This window comes from Acinonyx jubatus, chromosome E2 (assembly GCF_027475565.1).
Source record: "Acinonyx jubatus isolate Ajub_Pintada_27869175 chromosome E2, VMU_Ajub_asm_v1.0, whole genome shotgun sequence".
Classification (NCBI taxonomy): Eukaryota; Metazoa; Chordata; class Mammalia; order Carnivora; family Felidae; genus Acinonyx; species Acinonyx jubatus.
In genome coordinates, this window is record NC_069396.1 from 48,998,226 (window position 1) to 49,018,562 (window position 20,337).

Sequence of the window (20,337 nt, forward strand, 5' to 3'; positions counted from 1 at the left end):
GCCTGGGGATGTCTGCTACGCTTGATCCCGGAGACAGAGCCAGCCGTGCCGTCCCACCGCGTCCTTTTCTTCCACGTCCCTGGGGTCGCAAAGGGGAGAAAGGACGGACTTCTTGGCTGCTCACGGCATAGCCCCGGGTACGTACCAGCGAAGGTACTTTCTTGTCCTGTCCTCTGTTTTCAATTCATCAGGTTTCTTTCAGTCAGTAAATTCGCAGTAGGAAAATGTGCAAATATTTGTCGCATCAGCCTGCCGGTGTTTAATCTCCCCGTTGGTAGGGATTTTATACCACATGCGCATATGTTTTAAATATGTCTTCATTTTTCAGTTTACCACGTTTTACATTTCTTCCTTTCGCTCTCCTTTCTTCTTATTCCTCTTTTACTTACTCGCAACTGCTTTGGGATAAAAACGGTTATCTGTCTCTGAGACTAATGTTTTCTTTTTTTGAGAGAGAGAGCGAGAGCAAGCAGGGAAGGGGCAGAGAGAGAGGAAGAGAAAGAGAATCCCAAGCACGCTCTGCACTGTCAGCACAGAGCCGGATGTGGGGCTCGAACCCAGACTCTGAGATCATGACCTCAGCCGAAATCTGATGCTCAACTGACTGAGCCACCCAGGCGCCCCCACGCCACCACCTTTTTTTTTTTTTAATTTTTTTTAATGTTTATTTATTCTTGAGACAGACACAGAGCATGAGTAGGGGAGGGGCGGAGAGAGAGGGAGACACAGAATCCGAAACAGGCTGCAGGCTCAGAGCTGTCAGCACAGAGCCCGACGTGGGGCTCGAACTCATGGACCATGAGATCATGACCTGAGCCGAAGCCATACGCCCAACCGACTGAGCCACCCAGGCGCCCCCCCCCCCCTTTTTTTTTTAACTGTAGGGTAGGTTCTGTGGGATAGGTTATATTTTTGCTCTAACTACCCTCCAAATTGGTCAGATCTTTCTTGGGCTTTTTGTTTGTTTGTTTTAAATCACAAAGACGTTACCAACATACTTACAAGGGTCTTTTTGTTTGTTTTGGGTTTTTTGTTGTTGTTTTGTTATTTTACCATTTCTTCTTTAGGGCTCAGTTATAAATGTTCTTCATCTTTGTTCAGCTGAAATTTTTTTTTTTTCCTCCCTTGTGTCAGGAGTCACTCTGTCGAGCATAGAATTCAAGGTTGACCATTATTTTTTTTCCTTCCTTTTGGAGCTCTCGTTCAGTTGTTTCAGATCTCCATTCTGTTTCCCTGATTCTGTCAGTCTAATGGTCATTTTTGTTAGGTAAACCGTATTTTCTTTCTGGGAGCTTTAAGGATTTTTGTTGTTGTTTTTAGTTCTTATTTACGTACACTTTTTAGTTCTTTGCATTCTTGAGTTTCAGTATGATTTAAGAGAGTATTTTTATTTATACTGTTGAGAATTTCTATGTATGAACTCACAATTATCTTTTGAAGTAAGACCTCTCTGCCATTTCTTTCATTCTCTTTTCCTCATACTCCTATTGGACAAATGTTGGAGCCTCTCAATCTGTCTTCTGTGTTTCTTGATTTTTATTTTGTATCTTTCTTTATCTCTATGCACATAGGATTAAAAGGCTCTTACCAATAAGCCTTTTATTGACTTCATGAAGTAAATTGACTCGAAATGATGTTTTTTAGAAAACTAATACCAGTGTCGAAATGTTACTAGCTGGGCAACAAATTATTATTTTTTAAATGTTTATTTTATTTTTTCTTTGAGAGAGAGAGCATGCGTGGGGGAGAGGCAGAGAGAGAGGGAGACACAGAAGTCCAAGCAGGCTCTGCCATGTCCACGCAGAGCCTGATACAGGGCTAGAACTCACTAACCAGGAGATCATGACCTGAGCCGAAACCAAGAGCCAGATGTCTAACCAACCCAGCCACCAGGCACCCCCGGGGAAAGAATTGTTAAGTAAGAGAAAATTTTAAGTCAAAATGAGGATTTTCAGAGAAGAAAGGTGAGTTTCATAGGAGAGCGTTATGAAGTCCAGGTACTTTTCTGGTCTTTTTTGCTGCTTTGAGAAAAGACCTGTGCAAATACAGTTTATAATGCAAAGTATCATCTGCTTTTTTGCAGGTGCAGGAAAAAAGGATTCCTGGCTCTTTGAACTTTCCATCTGCTGTTAATCCGGGGAAAACCTTATGAGGTGAGTATGATTTGCAGTTTGTATCGTGTCCTCACGTGCAGATGACCACAGTGAGGCACAGAGTTTTTTCTTTAACACCCCTGACATTACATAGATGCAAGTATCATTTCCAGGATTTAAACTGAGGCCTTTGACTTAGAACCACATTTTTTTTTTTAAGCCTATACATGTTGTTAACAATGCCCTTCATTTCCTACTGTCCCCAGGATGGAAAATTCTTATAGTAGGGTTACTGCGTTTGATTCTGCAGGCTATTGACTGTCCAGTGGCCCCTGACTAACAAACTTATTAGTAGTTGGAATCTATTCCATGCTTTCCTTACCATGCTGTATGTGACTGCAACTGCCTGGAAGTAGGAGAACTCTCGTATAATTTCTGCAAAGATCCACATGGGCTCATGGCCGCCCTGGCCTGCATCTCATGGCTTCTTTGTCCTTCCCCAGTTATGCCTTCTCAGGACTCTGACCTTTCCAAGAAGGAGCAGGAGAAAATGACCAAGTTTCAGGTAAATAAGGCATTCTTTTGTGGCTCCCAAGGTGTGTTTTTACTTTTCAGAGTTTAGGCACATCTTTTTTTCTCTTCCTTGGAAAGGTTAGTGGAGAACAACAGATTTTGAGTGCATGTTCTGGCCAGACTCTGTGTGCATGTGTGTGTGCTGTTTTATCTTTATTATTTCACAAAACAATCTCTGAAAAAAGTAATAGCAATTTGAAATAGACAAAAGTAATGTACACTCCTGCTTTGCTTACAAACCAGCTCTTTGCACTTTCCCGCATTCCTTTTTCACTTGCATTCTTAACACTGTATTTGCAGTATTGGCATTGGTGGGATCTACAGTCAACCCTCAAACTATGCTGAACCCCTTGCACAGTTGAAAGTCCACATATTAACTTTTGACTCTCCAGAAACTTATCTTTTAAGCGTACTGTCGACCAGAGGCCTTACCAATAACATAAACAGTTGATTAGTACATATTTTGTATATGTTATATACTATGTTCTTACAATAAAATAAGCTAGAAGAAAAAAAACATTATTAAGAAAATTTTAAGAGAGGATACATTTACAGTACTGTAAAAAATCTGTATATAGGGTGGACCCATGCAGTTCAAACCCTTGTTGAAGGGTCAGCTGTACTTACATACATTAAAGAAAGGCTTAATAACTCTATTAAGATTAGTAAGAGGGGCGCCTGAGTGGCTAAGTTGTTTAAGCGTCTGACTTCAGCTCAGGTCATGATCTTGCAGTTTGTGAGTTTGAGCCCTGTGTCGGGCTCTGGTCTGTGCTGACAGCTCAGAGCCTGAAGCCTGCTTCAGATTCTGTGTCTCTGTTTCTCTCTGCCCCTCCTCTGCTCACGCTCTGTCTTTCTCTCTCTCTCTCTCTCTCTCTCTCTCTCAAAAATAAATAAACATTAAAAAAAAAAAAAGGCTAGTATGATAAAGAAAAACCTAATTGGTATATGAGTAAAAGAAATGGAGTGTTAAAAAAGGCAAATTTATGGAGAAAATAATGGTCACTCATAAGTAAACGTATGCAGATGTGAACAAAGTCTTTCTGTGTATTTATCACTTAGGTTGTCGAAGATTTTTTTAAACAGGAGTTCTGTCCTCTTTGGCCAGAGTCTAGAGATTCAGGAAGACTTGTACTCTTGCATGAAAGGTGAACTGGGAAAACCTTTTGAGAGGGAAATCTGCTATTCTTTGAAAAATCTGGAAGTGTTTATTCTGTGACTTTGCAATTGCTGCTCTTAGCCAAAATCTCTGTAAAAGGATCTTTGCAGCATTGATTAAAATTAAAAATCTGTCACTATGGGACGCCTGGATGGCTCAGTCGGTTGGGCGACTGACTCTTGATTTTGGCTCGGGTCATGATTTCATGGTCGTGAGATCGAGCTCTGTGTTGGGCTCCGTGTTGGGTGTGGCGCCTGCTTAATATTCTCTTTCCCTCTGTCTCTGCCCCTCCGCCAACTCGGGTGTGCATGCTCTCCCTCTCTCAAAATAAATAAACTGAAAAAATAAATACAAAATAAAAATCTGGAACTAATTATACATGATTTGTATTGATTAAAGACAAATCGTAAATTCTAAGGAATGTTAGAGTCTCTGGTCGCAAAATGGAATGAGACCGTATAATAGTAATTGTTCACATTTATTGAGCACTTTGAGATGTGCCAGGGCACCACTCTCTGTGGTTTACATGCACTTACTCATCCAACGTTTTCAAACACCTTGTGGTTTAGACACCATTAAAGAACAGAGGAAATTGAGATAGTGGCAAGTTATGGAATTTCCCCCAAGGTCCTGTAATTAAAACTTTGAAATTTGAACTCAGTCTGTGCCTTCACCAGCTGTGAATGCCGCAGGTGGATACGGCATGTGCATTGAACACAGAAAGCCGTGTGCCTGTCCTGGAGGACTGCCAAAGGCCTGTGAAAATTGCAGGGACAGAATCCAAGCTTTGTGGGGTGATCGGGAGGGGACGGTGAATGGGGGACAGCTCTGGGACTGAAATCTGCCTGGGTTCCCTTCAAATCAGCAACAAGATTTTTGGTAATCCTCTTTACCCTTTTCAATCCCGGCTTTTTTCCAGTGGAGATTATGGGATCGAGGTTGTGTGTGTTTGATGTCGTAGGAGGCAGTGACGTTCAAGGACGTGGCTGTGGTCTTCACTGTAGAGGAGCTGGGACTGCTGGACTCTGCCCAGAGGAAGCTGTACCGAGATGTGATGGTGGAGAACTTCGAGAACCTGCTTTCAGTGGGTGAGAACAGGCGCACTGTGACACTGAACCTCACCCCTACTGAGAGCCCCTGTCCTCATTTCAAAGGTTTGGACCTTTTAAAATGGTTCCCTGACCTCGAAAGCACAAGTTTTTCTAATCCCTGGGACTGCAGGCATAGTTTTTCCTGGTCTTTCTGCTCAGGCAAAGTTCTGTCCAGGGATGATTCCACACCCCCCCCCCCCCCCCCCCCCCCACATTAGGCAATGTCTGGAGACTATTTTGATCATCACAACTAGAGGGGAGGGGTGCTACTGCCACCTAGTGGCTGCCAATGCTTCTAAACCTACAGCGTGTAGGACAACCCCCACCACAAAGAAGTAGCTGGTCCACAATATTCATAGTGCCACAGTTGAGAAATCCTCTTTAAGTTAACTATAAATGAGGGGCACCTGGGTGGCTCAGTCAGTTGAGCGTCCGACTTCGGCTCAGGTCATGATCTCACGGTCCGTGAGTTCGAGCCCTGCATTGGGCTCTGTGCTGACGGCTCGGAGCCTGGAGCCTGCCTCAGATTCTGTATTACCTCTCTCTCTGTCCCTCCCCTGCTCGTGCTTTGTGCCTCTGTCTCAAAAATAAATAAACATTAAAAACAAAATTAAAAAAAATTAACTATAAACGGGAATTATAAATTATAAATTGGCTTCTATGTTTTTCAAATACTTTATCTTTCAGATTATGGCTGTGACCCACTGGTGGGTCATGGAATTAATACATTGTACTGGAATTTTATTTTTCAGTGAAATAGAATAAACAAGAATAAGGGCAGAAACCATCAAAGTTCCTTATCAAGACCTGCTCACATTGAGGCACAAACTGATCATTTGCAGTGAGTGGTGTGAGAGTGGGAAATAGGATGAGAACAGCCATTGGCTAGATCTAATTTTATCTCTGTCTAGACACGAACTAGGTCATGACCTCAATCCATTTCTTATGGTTTGTGATCAAAAAAGTTCTTTTTTTTTTTTTTTTTAAATTTTTTTTTCAACGTTTTTTATTTATTTTTGGGACAGAGAGAGACAGAGCATGAACAGGGGAGGGGCAGAGAGAGAGGGAGACACAGAATCGGAAACAGGCTCCAGGCTCTGAGCCATCAGCCCAGAGCCTGACGCAGGGCTCGAACTCACGGTCCGCGAGATCGTGACCTGGCTGAAGCCGGACGCTTAACCGACTGCGCCACCCAGGCGCCCCTCAAAAAAGTTCTTAAATTGTCACGTTAGAGGTTCTAAGGATTGTAGAATTTGGACAAAAATACAGCTTTGTGTTCATCTTAAAAATAAGTATCTGCCTTTTCATAGGACATCTTCCCTTCAAGCCAGATATGATGTCCCAGTTGGAGGCAGAAGAAAAGCTTTGGATGATGGAAAGAGAAACCCAAAGAAATGGATATTCCAGTGAGAACCATGTGGCTGTTCCTTCAGGTACCAGCTAATCTGCTTCTCACCACGCCCGTGATTACCACTCTTGTCCGGGTACTGTCATCCCTTGCCTGGACTGGGAAAGCAGCCTCCACATTGGTCTCCCTGCCTCCTCCCTTGCACTCCTATCATCTGTTCTCAACATGGGACCTGAGTGATTCTTTAGGGAGCAAGTGGGATCACGCTGTTCCCCTGCTGAAAACCCTCCAGAGACTTCCCATTTCTCTCCGTGTCCTCACAGTGGCCTGCGCGGCCCTACCTCATCTGGATGCCTCACCAGGTTCCTCTATGATCAGCCTTGCTTTTACCCTGGATTCCATCATCCCTGGTGTCCTGGCCCCCTTGGAGTGTCGTCTGCTGTTTCAGGGCCTTTGACTGGCTCCCCCTCCGCCTGGGCATAGAGTCCGCAGCCACTCCCTTACTCAGGTCTTTGCTCGGGTTTCACCTACATCAGCTAGGCCTTCTGTGTCTGCTGTTTAATGTGTCATCCTCTCCCTTCTCCATCCCCTCACCCTGCCTTATTTTGTGTCTAAGCACCGATCACCTCCTGACCTGGTAACAGTTTTATTTACTTGTGCGTCCTCTATCTCTCCAGGAAGTAGGAATTTGGGCAGTTTTATCTGCTGTGTCTACTCAAAGCCTCGGGTGGGCCTTCTGCACAGAAGGTGATCCCGTACGTGCTTGTTAAGTGAGTAAGTCAGTTACCTAGTTACTGTTCTTGTAGAAGTGAGCTACAATACCAGCCTTTCAATAGCAGCCTTTCCCGGATGGGAAGAATGCCTTGCCCATGTCCCCAGACAGGCTGATTACTTTCCCGCCCAGCCTTTTACCGCCCTCCTTTCTCCTGCCCTCTCTCTCTCCTTCACTTTCACTTCACTCTTCAATCTCCTTTCCTTTCTCTCCCCTAGTGTCCTTTCTCTTTAATTGGCATATTTCTCAGTTCTACCCATTTAGAAGTTAAAAATTAGATATTCCTAGATCAAGTAAATTCATAGGCTCTCTCTCTGCCTGAAAATGAAACAGTAGCTTGTCTGCAAACGTGATAAGTTAGGCGATGAATTCTGCAAATGGTTGATGGATGTACCCCTTCTTTTGTCCTTTTCCCTTCCTATGTCGTTTCATGGTTGATGCGCTCAGGGTGTTGGATACTTGCTTCCCTTCACTGGGTCTCGTTTTCACATGCAGACTCAACCTCAGGAATGCCGACCCTAAGTATTGTCACTTCTCAGTTTTGCATAATAGACCAAGTCTGTCTTTTAACAAATCTTGTAGCATTTGCTGTCACCTTGTCTCAAAGGTTTTTTGACCTCTTCACCATCAGCATGTTTCAGGATTTTGCAGCCATGCTCCACATACAAAAACTGTGCTAAAGTGCTCTTTGCAGGTCACAAGAGGACAAATTAAAGGGCTTATTTTTGTAGATTCTTAAAAACAAAAAGCTTACAGATACTGGAGACAAGTGGGCATCCCATCTCTGTCACTCCTAGAGGTGGCTCATAGGTTTAGAGCACACTAATGTGACTAATGGATTGTTCTGGAACATCGTCTCCCAGTGAATGTCTAACATAGTTCTCATTTCTAAGATGTCTTGGAATATGTAAAGATTTATACTGAGTAAACTTAGAAGATAAAAGCTATTCCCAGTTATCAGAATGGATAACTAAACTATCAGAAATTATCAGTGCCAAGGACGCAAGGCATTTCAGTTCATCAGTTCTCAGGGAAGAGGCTCAGGTTGTCTACATATGAATGGAAGCCACCAGCTTCCCAGCTGGGCGCCTGCCCCTCTCGCTAACACCTAAACGATCACAGAACGCATATATGGTAGATGTTCAGTAGTTTCAAATTGGACATTTCCAGGCATCAGAAGACTGGTATACGTACCTGTGGACATGAGAAGGGTCCTGACAGGAAAGAAAATTACAGACTTCCTAAATTTTCCAGTGTAATTTGCATCCTAGTGATATTAACTAGCTGATAGAACAATGTGAGAAGCCTTTTGACATGCTGTAGTGAGTCCTGATATGAAACACCCGAAGTTAGCTCCAGCGTCACAGGTTAAGGGCACAGACCTCCACGAGACCACCCACCAAGACGTCAGACACCAGCTGGGCTCTCCAGGGCCACCCTCTTAGGACCCAGCTGGCATTCACTAAAATGACAGAACACAGGAAAGCTCTATACTTACAATTATAACTGCATTATAGCTAAAGGAATACAAACGCAATGAATTCTGTGAGCGAGTGATGGATGTACCCCTTCTTTTGTCCTTTCCCCTTCCTATGTCGCTTCATGGTTGATGTGCTCAGGATGTTGGATACTTGCTTCCCTTCACTGGGTCTCGTTTTCACCTGCAGACTTAGCCTCAGGAGTGAGGTTCAGCCTTTTTATTTATTTATTTATTTTTTAAAAGATTTTCTTTTTTTGGTAATCTCTACACCCAACGTGGAGCTTGAATTCACACCCCGAGATTGAGTCACGTGCTCAACCGATTGAGCCAGCCAGGTGCCCCGAAAAGAATGCAAATCCGAACCAGCAAAAGGCAGAGATGCATAGGGTGAGGCCCGGGACAGTTCCCTCCCACCTCCCTCTGATAATGACCCTTGTGATGACTTTGGACACATCCACATAATCCAGGATAACTTCCCCATCTCAGGATCCTTAATTTAATCAGATCTAAAGCCCTTTTGCTATGTACATGAACATACAGGTTCCAGGGATTAGGGCATGGACATCTTCACCTAACATACCTAGAAGTGTATATATACCTGTTGAGACTTTTCAGCTTATGTTATTAGAATGTAACTTTCCACTTAAGCAAATTAATGAAGGACTTTTGGTACCCAGCCCCACTCAAACATTTTAAGCCAGTGGCTTCCATACATTTTTAGCCATGACCTTCGATCAGATATTTTACATCTTTATCCAGCATAAATATAATATTTAGGTGTGTGTTTAGAACTGAAACAAGCATTTCTTTCTTTGTTTCTTTCTTTTTTTTTTTTTTTTTGAAACAAGCATTTCATACAGTGGTGTCCTTACTATGTGTGATTTCTGCCAGGACCTAAAATACTATTTAATGCCTATAAGCTTTTTTAATCTTACTGGGGAGGATGCCTCTTACCATAAGCCTATGAGGGCAAAGGTGAGTAGGCTTTTAATTGATGTTATTGGAGGATAGAATGTGGCTTGTCTTTGTTGCCCTGCAGTCATTTGATTTCAAACTTAAAGCTCTCATTTTAATCTATGAAATTTATGGTTCTAAAATGGGTTACATTCACACTTAGTGGCTAAGAGTCTGTTGACCCCATTTTTTGCTTCCACTTGCATGGAAACACATAAAAGGTTACGTGATACTGTATAGACGTGACCCTCCCCATGGTTTGTGGAGGCCTTATCGTAGGGCCTATATGTGAAATCCTGACGTTTCTGGACCTGAGCATTCACTTGTCCTTATCTCTGAATATTGCTTTTTCTTATAGGCAGCAAGAATCAAAAGGAGATGGAGACTCTTCGAAAAGTTGCATTAAAATACCTTTCACACGAAGAACTATCCTGCTGGCAAATCTGGAAGCAGGTGGCAAGTCATTTAACCAGCTGTCTTCAGAGGAAGCGTTCCCAGTTACTCCACGGTGATTCTGTTCACGTTTCTGAAAGTGAGAATAATGGAATGAATCCTAAAGCAGGTAGCTCCAGTTACACTGCAGGTGTATCTGTTTTGAGAACTCAGGATTCTTGTGGGAATACCTACCCGCGTGAGTCACCGGAGCAGAGTAGAGGTCAGCAAGTTAATGTGAAAAATAACCTGAGTATATGTGAGGCCTTCATGAAGCAATCACTTAGTGATTGTATTAGCACTGGCACAGAACAGAAACCCTATGAATACAATGAATGCGGCAAAAGCATTTGCGATGGTTTCAGTCGACATGTACCCCCAGGAGGGGATCTCTTTCCGTGTCGTGAGTGTGGAAAGGGTTTCAGTTATAGCTCAGTGCTTCCACTTCACAACGTTCACCCAGGAGAGAAATGCTCCAGGCGGTGTCCACACCTTCAGGCTCTTCAGAGAATTCGCCCAAGAGAGAAACACAATAAATGTCATGAACCTGGCGATTGCTTCGGTAAGAACGCTTTTCATCCTCATCAGTCTAACCACACAGGGGAAAAGTCCTACAGATGTGACAGTTGTGGCAAGGGATTCAGTAGCAGCACAGGCCTTATCATTCATTACAGGACTCACACCGGAGAGAAACCTTACAAATGTGAAGAGTGCGGTAAGTGCTTTAGCCAGAGTTCAAATTTTCAGTGCCATCAGAGGGTCCACACTGAAGAAAAACCATACAAATGTGAAGAGTGTGGGAAGGGCTTCGGCTGGAGTGTTAATCTTCGTGTTCATCAGAGGGTCCACAGGGGTGAGAAACCCTACAAATGTGGGGAGTGTGGTAAGGGCTTCACTCAGGCTGCACACTATCACATACATCAGAGGGTCCACACTGGGGAGAAGCCTTACAAATGTGACGTCTGTGGTAAGGGCTTCAGTCACAATTCACCGCTAATATGCCATCGGAGAGTCCACACTGGAGAGAAACCATACAAATGTGAGGCGTGTGGGAAGGGCTTTACCCGTAATACAGATCTTCATATCCATTTCCGAGTTCACACAGGAGAGAAACCCTACAAGTGTAAGGAGTGTGGGAAGGGCTTCAGTCAGGCTTCTAATCTTCAAGTCCATCAGAATGTCCACACTGGGGAGAAACGATTCAGATGTGAAACGTGTGGGAAGGGCTTCAGCCAGTCATCAAAGCTTCAAACCCATCAGAGAGTCCACACTGGAGAGAAGCCATACAAATGTGATGTGTGTGGTAAGGACTTCAGTTACAGTTCAAATCTTAAACTGCACCAGGTAATTCACACTGGAGAAAAACCATATAAATGTGAGGAGTGCGGGAAGGGCTTCAGCTGGCGATCAAATCTTCATGCTCATCAAAGAGTCCACTCTGGAGAGAAACCCTATAAATGCGAGGAGTGTGACAAAAGCTTCAGTCAGGCCATAGACTTTCGGGTACATCAGAGAGTCCATACTGGAGAGAAACCGTACAAATGTGGTGTATGTGGTAAGGGCTTCAGTCAGTCCTCTGGTCTCCAGTCCCATCAGAGAGTCCACACTGGGGAGAAGCCATACAAATGCGATGTCTGTGGAAAGGGTTTTAGATATAGTTCACAGTTTATATACCACCAGAGAGGCCACACTGGAGAAAAACCTTACAAATGTGAGGAGTGTGGGAAAGGCTTTGGGAGGAGCTTGAACCTTCGCCATCATCAGAGGGTCCATACAGGAGAGAAACCCCATAGGTGTGAAGAGTGTGGTAAGGCCTTCAGTCTCCCCTCAAATCTGAGAGTCCATCTGAGTGTTCACATTAGGGAAAAACTATTTAAATGTGAAGAGTGTGGTAAGAGCTTCAGTCAGAGTTCGCGCCTTCAAGCCCATCAGAGAGTACACACTGGTGAGAAACCATACAAATGTGATGTATGTGGTAAGGACTTCAGTCACCCTTCACGTCTTACGTACCATCAGAAAGTCCACACTGGCAAGAATCGTTAAAAGTGAAGAATGTCTTAATGGCTTCTGTCAGGATGTACGTCGTCACATATTTGGAGGGTCGTTGCTGGTGATAAACTATCAAGTATTGAGAGTGGAAAGGGATTTCTTCAGATGGAATCTTTCTAACATCCATTAAAATGATGACGTGGAACCATAATGCCAGGAATGGAACTAATATTAAGGGGGAGGAATAGCTTGTAACCCTCTTGGCAAGATCCATCTGCTGTAGTCTTTAAAAGTAAATACATGCCTAAAGATACTGTGTGAAAAGGATATTTGCCATATATATACTAGCTAGTTTTTTTGGCGGGGGGGGGGGGGTCAGGGAGGTTTCTGGATTACTTTAACTTATATTTTATACTTATTTACAGTGACCATTATTTTTACTAAAGCTGTAAAGCTGTGAAAAGTGAATAAAATTACTGACCTAAATTTCCTATAACCAAGAATTCATACTATGATTGCTTTATTTCATATGGTATATTGGATTAAAATTAAGGAATAGATCCCCTGGGATGAAGCTTTGATCTTCAGAAGTAAATTTGTATTTGCTACAGATGTATAAAAAAAAATGGTCATTGCATCATTGTTTATAATAGGAAGCAAACAATCAGTTGGATAGAGTATTTTATGATTTATTAATCCAGTAGGACACTATGCAAACATCAGATGGGAAAAGGTAAATTTGTAGTTCGGGATATTGGAAGATGTCCAGAATATATTAACCTGAAAAAAACAAGGCATGGGATTTTGTGTGATCTCATTAGAAAAGGTATAGATGAATAGGTATTTCTGGTTATCACTAAGTAATGATGTTTTGTTTCATATGTATTTTTGCATTTCTTTAGATTTCTTATTTTGAAATAATATCAAACTTTCCCAAAAAATGTAAGTTATATAACATCTCTTATATTCCCTTTATTCAGATTGATGAGTTAACATGTTTGAATCATTCTCTCCTTGTATGTGAATGTGTGTATATACACACATATTGATACCTGTATGTACACATAGAACTTAAAAAATTTTTTTAATGTTTATTTATTTTTGAGAGAGTACTAGTGGGGAAGGGGCAGAGAGAGAGGGAGACATAGAATCCAAAGCAGGCTCCAGGCTCCAAGCTGTCAACACGGAGTCCGATGCAGGGCTCGAACTCACAAACCATGAGATCATGACCTGAATCAAAGTCAGATGCTTAACTGCTCAACCGACTGAGCCACCCAGGTGTCCCTGCACACGTAGAATTTTTAACCATGAGTATGTTACAGATCTCTTGCCCCTTGCAGCTAAATACATCAGTATATGTGCTAAGAACAAAGATATTTAATTTACTTACACAGCTACAAGTATAGTGATCAGGAAAATTTAATACTGATACATAACACTATTTAACTTACAAACCTTATTCAAATTTTATCAGTTGTCCTGATAATGTATCACATTCTTTCTGGTTTAGAATCTAGTCAACGTTTATACATTTCATTTAGACTCCTTTAATCTGGATCACTGCCTTATTGTTTATTTTTAATGACCTTGATATTTTTGAGTGTTACACAGTTTGGATTAGTGTGAGGTTTTCTCATTATTGGATTTAAATTATGCACTTTTTGGCATAAGGATTCCATAAGTGATGGTGTATCACATAAGGAAACATGGTATGTTAGTCCTATTATAGGTGATGTTAACTTGGTTAACTCGATTAAGGTAGGTAAGCTGGGTTTTTCCACTGCAAAGTTACCATTTTTACCTTTGTAATTAGTACTTTGTGGGGAGGTATATTCTGGTTCTGTAAATAGCTTGTTTTTCAACAAATTTTCATCCGCTAGTTTTAGCATCCGTTGCTAAATGTGGCCTAAATCGACTTACTGATGGTTGCAAAAGAGTGGTTTTCTACCATCATCATTCCCTCAACATATGTTAGCCAATATCTGTACTGTTTGCTCATTTTTTTAAAGTTTATTTACTTATTTTGAGAGAGAGTGTACGGGTGAATAGAGGTCAGAGAGAGGGAGAGAATCCTAAACAGGCTTTGCGCTGTCACCATAGAACCTGATGCGGGTCTTGATCCCATGAACTGTGAGATCATGATCTGAGCCAAAATCAAGAGTGAGACTTAACTGACATACCGCCCCCCCCCCCGCCAGTGCCCCTACTTATTTACTCTTCATAAATTTGAGCACATCCTTACTCTGACACAATATAATGTCCCATACTTATCTTGTAGTCTCCCACCCCAGCCATGGAATCTGTTACTTCTTTAGGAGACCTTGTTCTTCACAGTGTGGAATGATATTTAGAAATTAAGGCCTGAGAAATAGATATGCCCCTTACTACTGAGGGGATGAAAATGATAGGTAGGTAGATAAGGATGTTCACAGGTAGAAAGAATGAACCATGAGTTCGAACCACCAATTCTTAATTCAACAGTATAGTGTTCTTTCTAGCCTTGCCCCATTACAAATTGCATCTTCATTCTCTAAGCATAAAAAATGTTACTCCCAGTATCATCCACATATTAACTGAAGAGAATGGACATGCACTCCCAGCTACAACTTGGTTCTGTTGTTCACGGGAAAAGAATGGAGTATTGGACAACTAAAGCTAGAAGCGACTTTTGAATGGTATAGTCTCCACCATAAGTTTTCCCAGTCTCAGGTCACCAACTCTAAACCAAGTAATATATCCTTGTTGGACCATGAAGAAAAGTATCTGATAGAAACATTAATCCAAAGATGGGCATATCCAGATGAGAACCCACCGGTTAATGATCCCTTGCAGATACTAGGACAGCGAATGTAAAGGAATAGTTCCTTTGAAGGGTGAGTTGGGGAGCAGTTCTGGCCATTGACCAGCCCTGCATTATGTCATCTACTATTCACCTCCCATTCCCCCCTATACTTAGAAGGAGCTTGACAATTTTCAGGCCATTGAGGACCACACCCCTCCATTGCTTCTTGAAAAAAAAAAACAACAAAAAACAAGTATTTTAGGAGAAACTAATGTTAAAGAGACCAAACCAGAATGTTGGTTACAAAGCAGTATATTGTAATTAAAAAGCAGATTCTGGAACCAGACTTGTCCAGTTGAGCTGTTTGCTAGTTGAGTAAGTGCAGACAAGATGCTTAACCTCTCTGTTCTGCAGCTTGTGTGTTCATTGTGGGTAATAGCTCTTCTGTTACGGGGATTAAAACTATAATAGTAAGAGCTGTAGGTATTTAGGTATTATCTTCGACAGATGAAATTATTACTATATATTTATATTATTAAATTCTAAGCCAGAGAATAATAAACTATAGGCTCTTGGCCAAAGCCGGCTTGTATCCTATTTTTGTATGGCCTGAGACCTTGGAATTTCACATTTGTAAAGAATTGTAAGGAGAAAGCAAAGAGTATGGACCATAAAGCCTCAAACATTTACTGTCTGGGCCTTTATAAAAAGTTTGCCATCGTCTGGTCTGAGCAAATTTCAGTTTCTCAAAAACTCTTCTGAGATACATACATAATATGTGATAATACAGAAGAGTTTTAGCTCAATTTAGCACTTCTCAAACCACAGGATTTAAAACTTTGAGCACTTTAAACCTTCAGGAGGTCTAAAAAATGCCCAAAGCAACATCAGAAAACTTTTTTTTTAATACAAGGTTCTGGCCATTTATGAAGAAGCAATATGCTATTATGCTATTATTAATGTCTGATTAACCTGCAGTGCTAAGAATACACGTTATTTATTTCTCCATTTTTGCATGTAAGAAAATTTAGGCTTTAAGAGATCATTTTCCCCGAGAGAGTAGATAATAAATAGCACGACCAGAGTTTGAACTCCATTCTCACAGACTTTGAAGCTACTTTTAACTGTCATCTGCATGAATTACATTGCAGGGCCAGAACCCCTAAAATTGCTCTGTAGAGCATTCTCCCTGTCTCACATGAATGAATCATGAATGTAAGAATGGAAAATCCATAGAAAAATACCAGGTTTATCTAGGAAGACTTTGTTACATTTCTACCCAGGGTTTTATTTTTTTTTTTGTTTATAGTAAATCAATAACCTAAGGGATACGTTTTATATTCTGTATTTCCTTGACTGTTTCTGACCTCACTAATGGCATTAGTTTTCTAACATTTTTCTTTGATGACTCAAGAGCCAACTCTGAAAATTAACTCAAACTGAGAAAGAACAGCCATGTTGAAAGCTTTAACTTGCCACTTGTAACCAAACTGAACACCATTTTCGGTTTTGCAGATTCTTTGTATATTCTGAGTACAAATCCTTTATGTGGTATGTGATTTGCAAAGATTTTCACCAAGGTCTCAAGTGGAAATTTTAAATATTTATGAGGTCAATTTTGAAATTGTTCTTTTATAGATCATGTTTTTGGTGTCATACAGAAGAAGTCTTTGCCTAATCCAAGGTCCCTATGATTTTCTCCTATGTTTTCTTCCAGAAGTTTTATAAGTTAGGTTTTACATTTAGGTCTCTGATCCATTTTGATCATGTTTGATCATTCATTGTGATACTTGTACATGGTACAAAATGTAGGTTCATTTTAAAACGTGGATGCTCAGTTATTCCAACACCACTTTTGTTCAGGAGACCATCCTTTCTCCATTGAATTGGGTTTTCCGTCTTTGTCAAAAACTGATTGACCATATATGAATGGGTTTTTTCTTTTCCTGGACTCTATTCTGTCACATTGATCTTTGTGTTTATTCTTGTATCAATACCAATTGTTCCCAATTACTCTAGCTTTATAATAAGCCTGTCAATCAAGTAGAGAAGCTTTGCTTTTTCAACTTTTCTTTAGTTATTCTAGCTCTTTTGCTTTGAGTTGTAGAAGTATCTTGTTGATTTCTTTAAAAAAGTATTTGCTGGGACTTTCAAGGGAAGTGTGTTGGAATATTTCACATCTTAAATCTTCCAGTCTGTGGATGTGGCATAGCTCTATTTGGATCTTTTATTTCATCAGTAATTTTTGTTATTCAGTACACAGATGTTGCCTGTGTTTTGTTAGACCTATACTTAAGTATTTCCTGAATTTTTTTTTTCATTCTTTATAGCCTCTATATATATGGTATGCAAATTGTCTGTTGTCTGCAACGTCATTTCTTATCTGATCTGGTTTTGTGTCTGTTTGGTTGTTTTCCTTATTGTACTGTCTGGATCCTCCAGAGTGCTGTTGAATAGGAATGTTGAGAGAAATCCTTTTTGCCTTTCTCTTCAAGCATTTAGTCTTTTAAGTATTACATTAACTGTAGGTTTTTGTAGATGTCTTTTATAAAGTTAAGGACAATCCTTCTATCCCCAGTTTGCTGAAATTTTTTCATCATGAACAGATGTTAAATTTTCTCACGTGCTTTTCTTCTGCATCTGTTAAGATGTCATACACTTCTTCTGTAGTCTATGAATATGGTAAATTACATTAGTTTTCAAATGTTGGAATGATATTGCATTCCTGAGATAAACTCACCTGACATGATGTATTGCTCTTTTCAAATGTTGTTGTTTTCTGCTTGTTAATAGCAATTGTTGAGGAATTGTGCGTCTATGTTTACGAGGGATATTGGCCTATGGTCTTTCTTCATGTAATGTTTTTTTTCTTGCGTTGGTAACAAGGTAATGTTGCCCTTATAAAATGAGTTGAGAAGTGTTCTGTCCACTTCTATTTTCTTTCCTCCTTTTTAAAAATATTTATTTTGAGAGAGAGAAAAGAGAGAAAGAGTGTGCACATGTGCACAAGCTGGGGAGAGTTAGAGAGAGAGGGAGAGAGAGAATCTCAAACAGGCTCCATGCTCACCATGGAGCCCAATGCGAGGCTCGATCCCACAACTGTGAGATCATGACCTGAGCTGAAATCAAGAGTGGGATGCTTAACTGATGGAACCACAGGCACCCCTTTCCACTTCTGTTTGCTCAGTTGTTTGAGGAATTGTTTTTGTTTTCCTAAAGGTTAGTAGCATATAAGCAGTCTAGGGCTGGTTTCATTGTTTTAGCAGCTTTTAAAACTTGAATTCAATGTCATTAATAGATACAGGAATACTGTAGTTGTCTATTTCTTCTTGAATGATTTAGGTAATTTGTGTCTTTTTAAGGAATTTGTCCATTTGATCCAAGTTGTCACCTGTGGCGCAAAGCTGTCATAAAATTCCCTTATTATCCTTTTAATGTCTTTAGGATCTATTAAAATGTCTTGCAGTCCTGCCATTGGTAATTTCTTGTAACCTCTTTTCGAAGTTTATTGTTTTTTCTCTGGTGTTTTTCACCTTTCAGTTCCATTGATTTCTGCTTCATTTATTATTTTCTTCCCTCTGCTTTTGTCTCCCGATAGTCTAAAATTTCCCTCTAAGCATGCCTTAGTTGCATTCCACAAGTTCTTATATATTGTCTTTGTATTTTGATTTGATTTGATTTAATTTATGTCCCATTTCCATTTGCAATTCCTTTTTTGACCCATGGTTAATTTAATTTCAAGATTTGGGGGATTTTCCTAATTTTTTCTGTGATTGATTCTCATTTAATTCTGTTGTGTCTGAGAATGTACTTTATGTGGCTTCACTTCCTTTAAATTCATTGCAGTTAGTTACATGGTCCAGGATATGATCCATCCTGGTGTATGTTCCATATGCCCTTAAAAAAGAACGTGTATTCTGCTATTGTTGGGTAAAGCATTCTAGAAATGTCAGTTAAGTGAAGTTGATTAATAATGTTGTTGAGCTCTTCTGTTTCCTTACTGATTTTCTTTCTGTTTATCCTATTGATTGGTGAGGGTGGTGGAGTCTCTGTGATTGTGGATTTGTTTAGCCTTCCAGTCCTTTCAGTTGTTGATATATTTTGAAGCTCTATTTCTTTGTGCATACATGTTTCATGCCTTTTTGGTCCAATTACCCCTTTATTATTATGTAATGTTCCTTTTTCCCTTGGTAACATTCTTTGTCTTGATGTCTTTTTTGATTATCATATAGTCACTCTTGCTTTTTAAAAATCAGTGTTTGCCTAAAATTACATAGCCATTCCAGCTTTCTTTTGATTATTGTTGCTTTATTCTCCAATCCGACAATTTCTTTTTTTTTTTTTAGCAAGACTAAATTTATTCAATACCCTAGTAAAAGTGTTTTTTTTAATGTTTATTTATCTTTGACACACACACACACACACACACACACACACACACACACACACACACAGCATGAGCAGGGGAGGGGAAGAGAGAGAGAGGGAGACACAGAATCTGAAGCAGGCTCCAGACTCTGAGCTGTCAGCACAGAACCCAATGTGGGGCTTGAACTCACGGACTGCAAGATCATGACGTGAGCTGAAGTTGGACACTTAACCGACTGAGCCACTCAGGCACCCCCCCTAGTAAAAGTTTTGAGTATAAGTATCCAACAGTATAAAAAGTACAAAACAGATTTGTAGCTTTCTAATATATTAATACAAAGTGCATGACTACATATAGGATATCCTATTCCAATCTGACAATTTCTGTTGTTGTGCGTATGCCATTTATATTTAATTGGTGTGTCTATGCCATTTATATTTCATATAATTATTGATATGCTTGGATATAAATCTATATTTTCATTGCCTACTGTTTTTTTTCTTCCTTTTCTTGTTAATTGGAAGTTTTTTTGTGAATTCATATAATGTCCAATATTGACCTATTATTTATATCACTTTTTGTAATTGTTTTAGTGATTACCATAGGACTTGCAATATACATCTTTAATTAATCACAGTCTACCTTCAAATAATGTATTCTACTTATACAGCCATATACCCACAATTCCTTCCTCCAACGTTTTGTGCACTTGTCAAATATTTTTCTTTTGCACATGCTATAAAGCCATAATACATTGCTACTGTTTTTGATTTAGACAATTATCTTTTAGAGCAATTAAAAATACCAATTAAAATTTTAACTGCTTCTGGCAATCTTTATTTCTTTGTAGGACCAAATTTCTGTGTACTATCTTATTTTTCTGCCTGAAGAACTTCCTTTAAGATTCCTAGTAGTGCTAGTCTGCTAATGAATTCTCAGTTTTTTTGTTTGTTTGTTTTGGTTTTAAGAAGTATTTATTCCTCCTTCATTAAAATTTTTTTTTATTAAAAATTTAAAAATATTTATTTATTTTTGAGACAAAGAAAGAATGCGAGCAGGGAAGGGAAAGAGAGAGAGGAAGACACAGAATTTGAAGCAGGCTCCAGGTTCCAAGCTGTCAGCACAGAGCCTGATGCCAGGCTCAAACTCACAAACTGAGATCGTGACCTGAGCCAAAGATAGACGCTAGCCGACTGAGCCACCCAGATGCCCCTTCTACTTCATTTTTGAAAGGTATTTTTGCTGGGTGTGGCATTTGGAGTTGACAGATTTTTTTTTTTCTATATTGTATTGTCTTC

General features: G+C 40.2%; 1 protein-coding gene across 3 annotated transcripts; it reads left to right on the top strand.

Annotated features, from left to right (window-relative positions):
* On the top strand, nucleotides 1-20,031 carry LOC106973652 (zinc finger protein 227). Of its 3 annotated transcripts, XM_027037725.2 has the most exons (7): nucleotides 1-137; nucleotides 2,084-2,153; nucleotides 2,597-2,658; nucleotides 3,726-3,811; nucleotides 4,784-4,910; nucleotides 6,224-6,346; nucleotides 9,826-20,031. In XM_027037725.2, exons 5-7 carry the CDS (start codon nucleotides 4,877-4,879, stop codon nucleotides 11,940-11,942), a joined length of 2,274 nt encoding a protein of 757 aa, XP_026893526.1. In that variant the 5' UTR covers nucleotides 1-137; nucleotides 2,084-2,153; nucleotides 2,597-2,658; nucleotides 3,726-3,811; nucleotides 4,784-4,876; the 3' UTR covers nucleotides 11,943-20,031. The 3 variants fall into 3 exon arrangements, with proteins under 3 accessions (XP_026893526.1, XP_014926214.1, XP_014926216.1); XM_015070728.3 differs by lacking the exon at nucleotides 3,726-3,811; XM_015070730.3 differs by lacking the exons at nucleotides 2,597-2,658; nucleotides 3,726-3,811.
* Nucleotides 20,032-20,337: the final 306 nt, after the last annotated feature.

Coding starts and splice junctions, on each gene's coding strand:
- LOC106973652 (XM_015070728.3), top strand. CDS start 2,599: ATGCCTTCTCAGGACTCTGACCTTTCCAAGAAGGAGCAGGAGAAAATG. Junction 2,659..4,783: donor AGAAAATGACCAAGTTTCAG/GTAAATAAGGCA, acceptor TTGATGTCGTAG/GAGGCAGTGACGTTCAAGGA. Junction 6,347..9,825: donor CCATGTGGCTGTTCCTTCAG/GTACCAGCTAAT, acceptor TTTTTCTTATAG/GCAGCAAGAATCAAAAGGAG.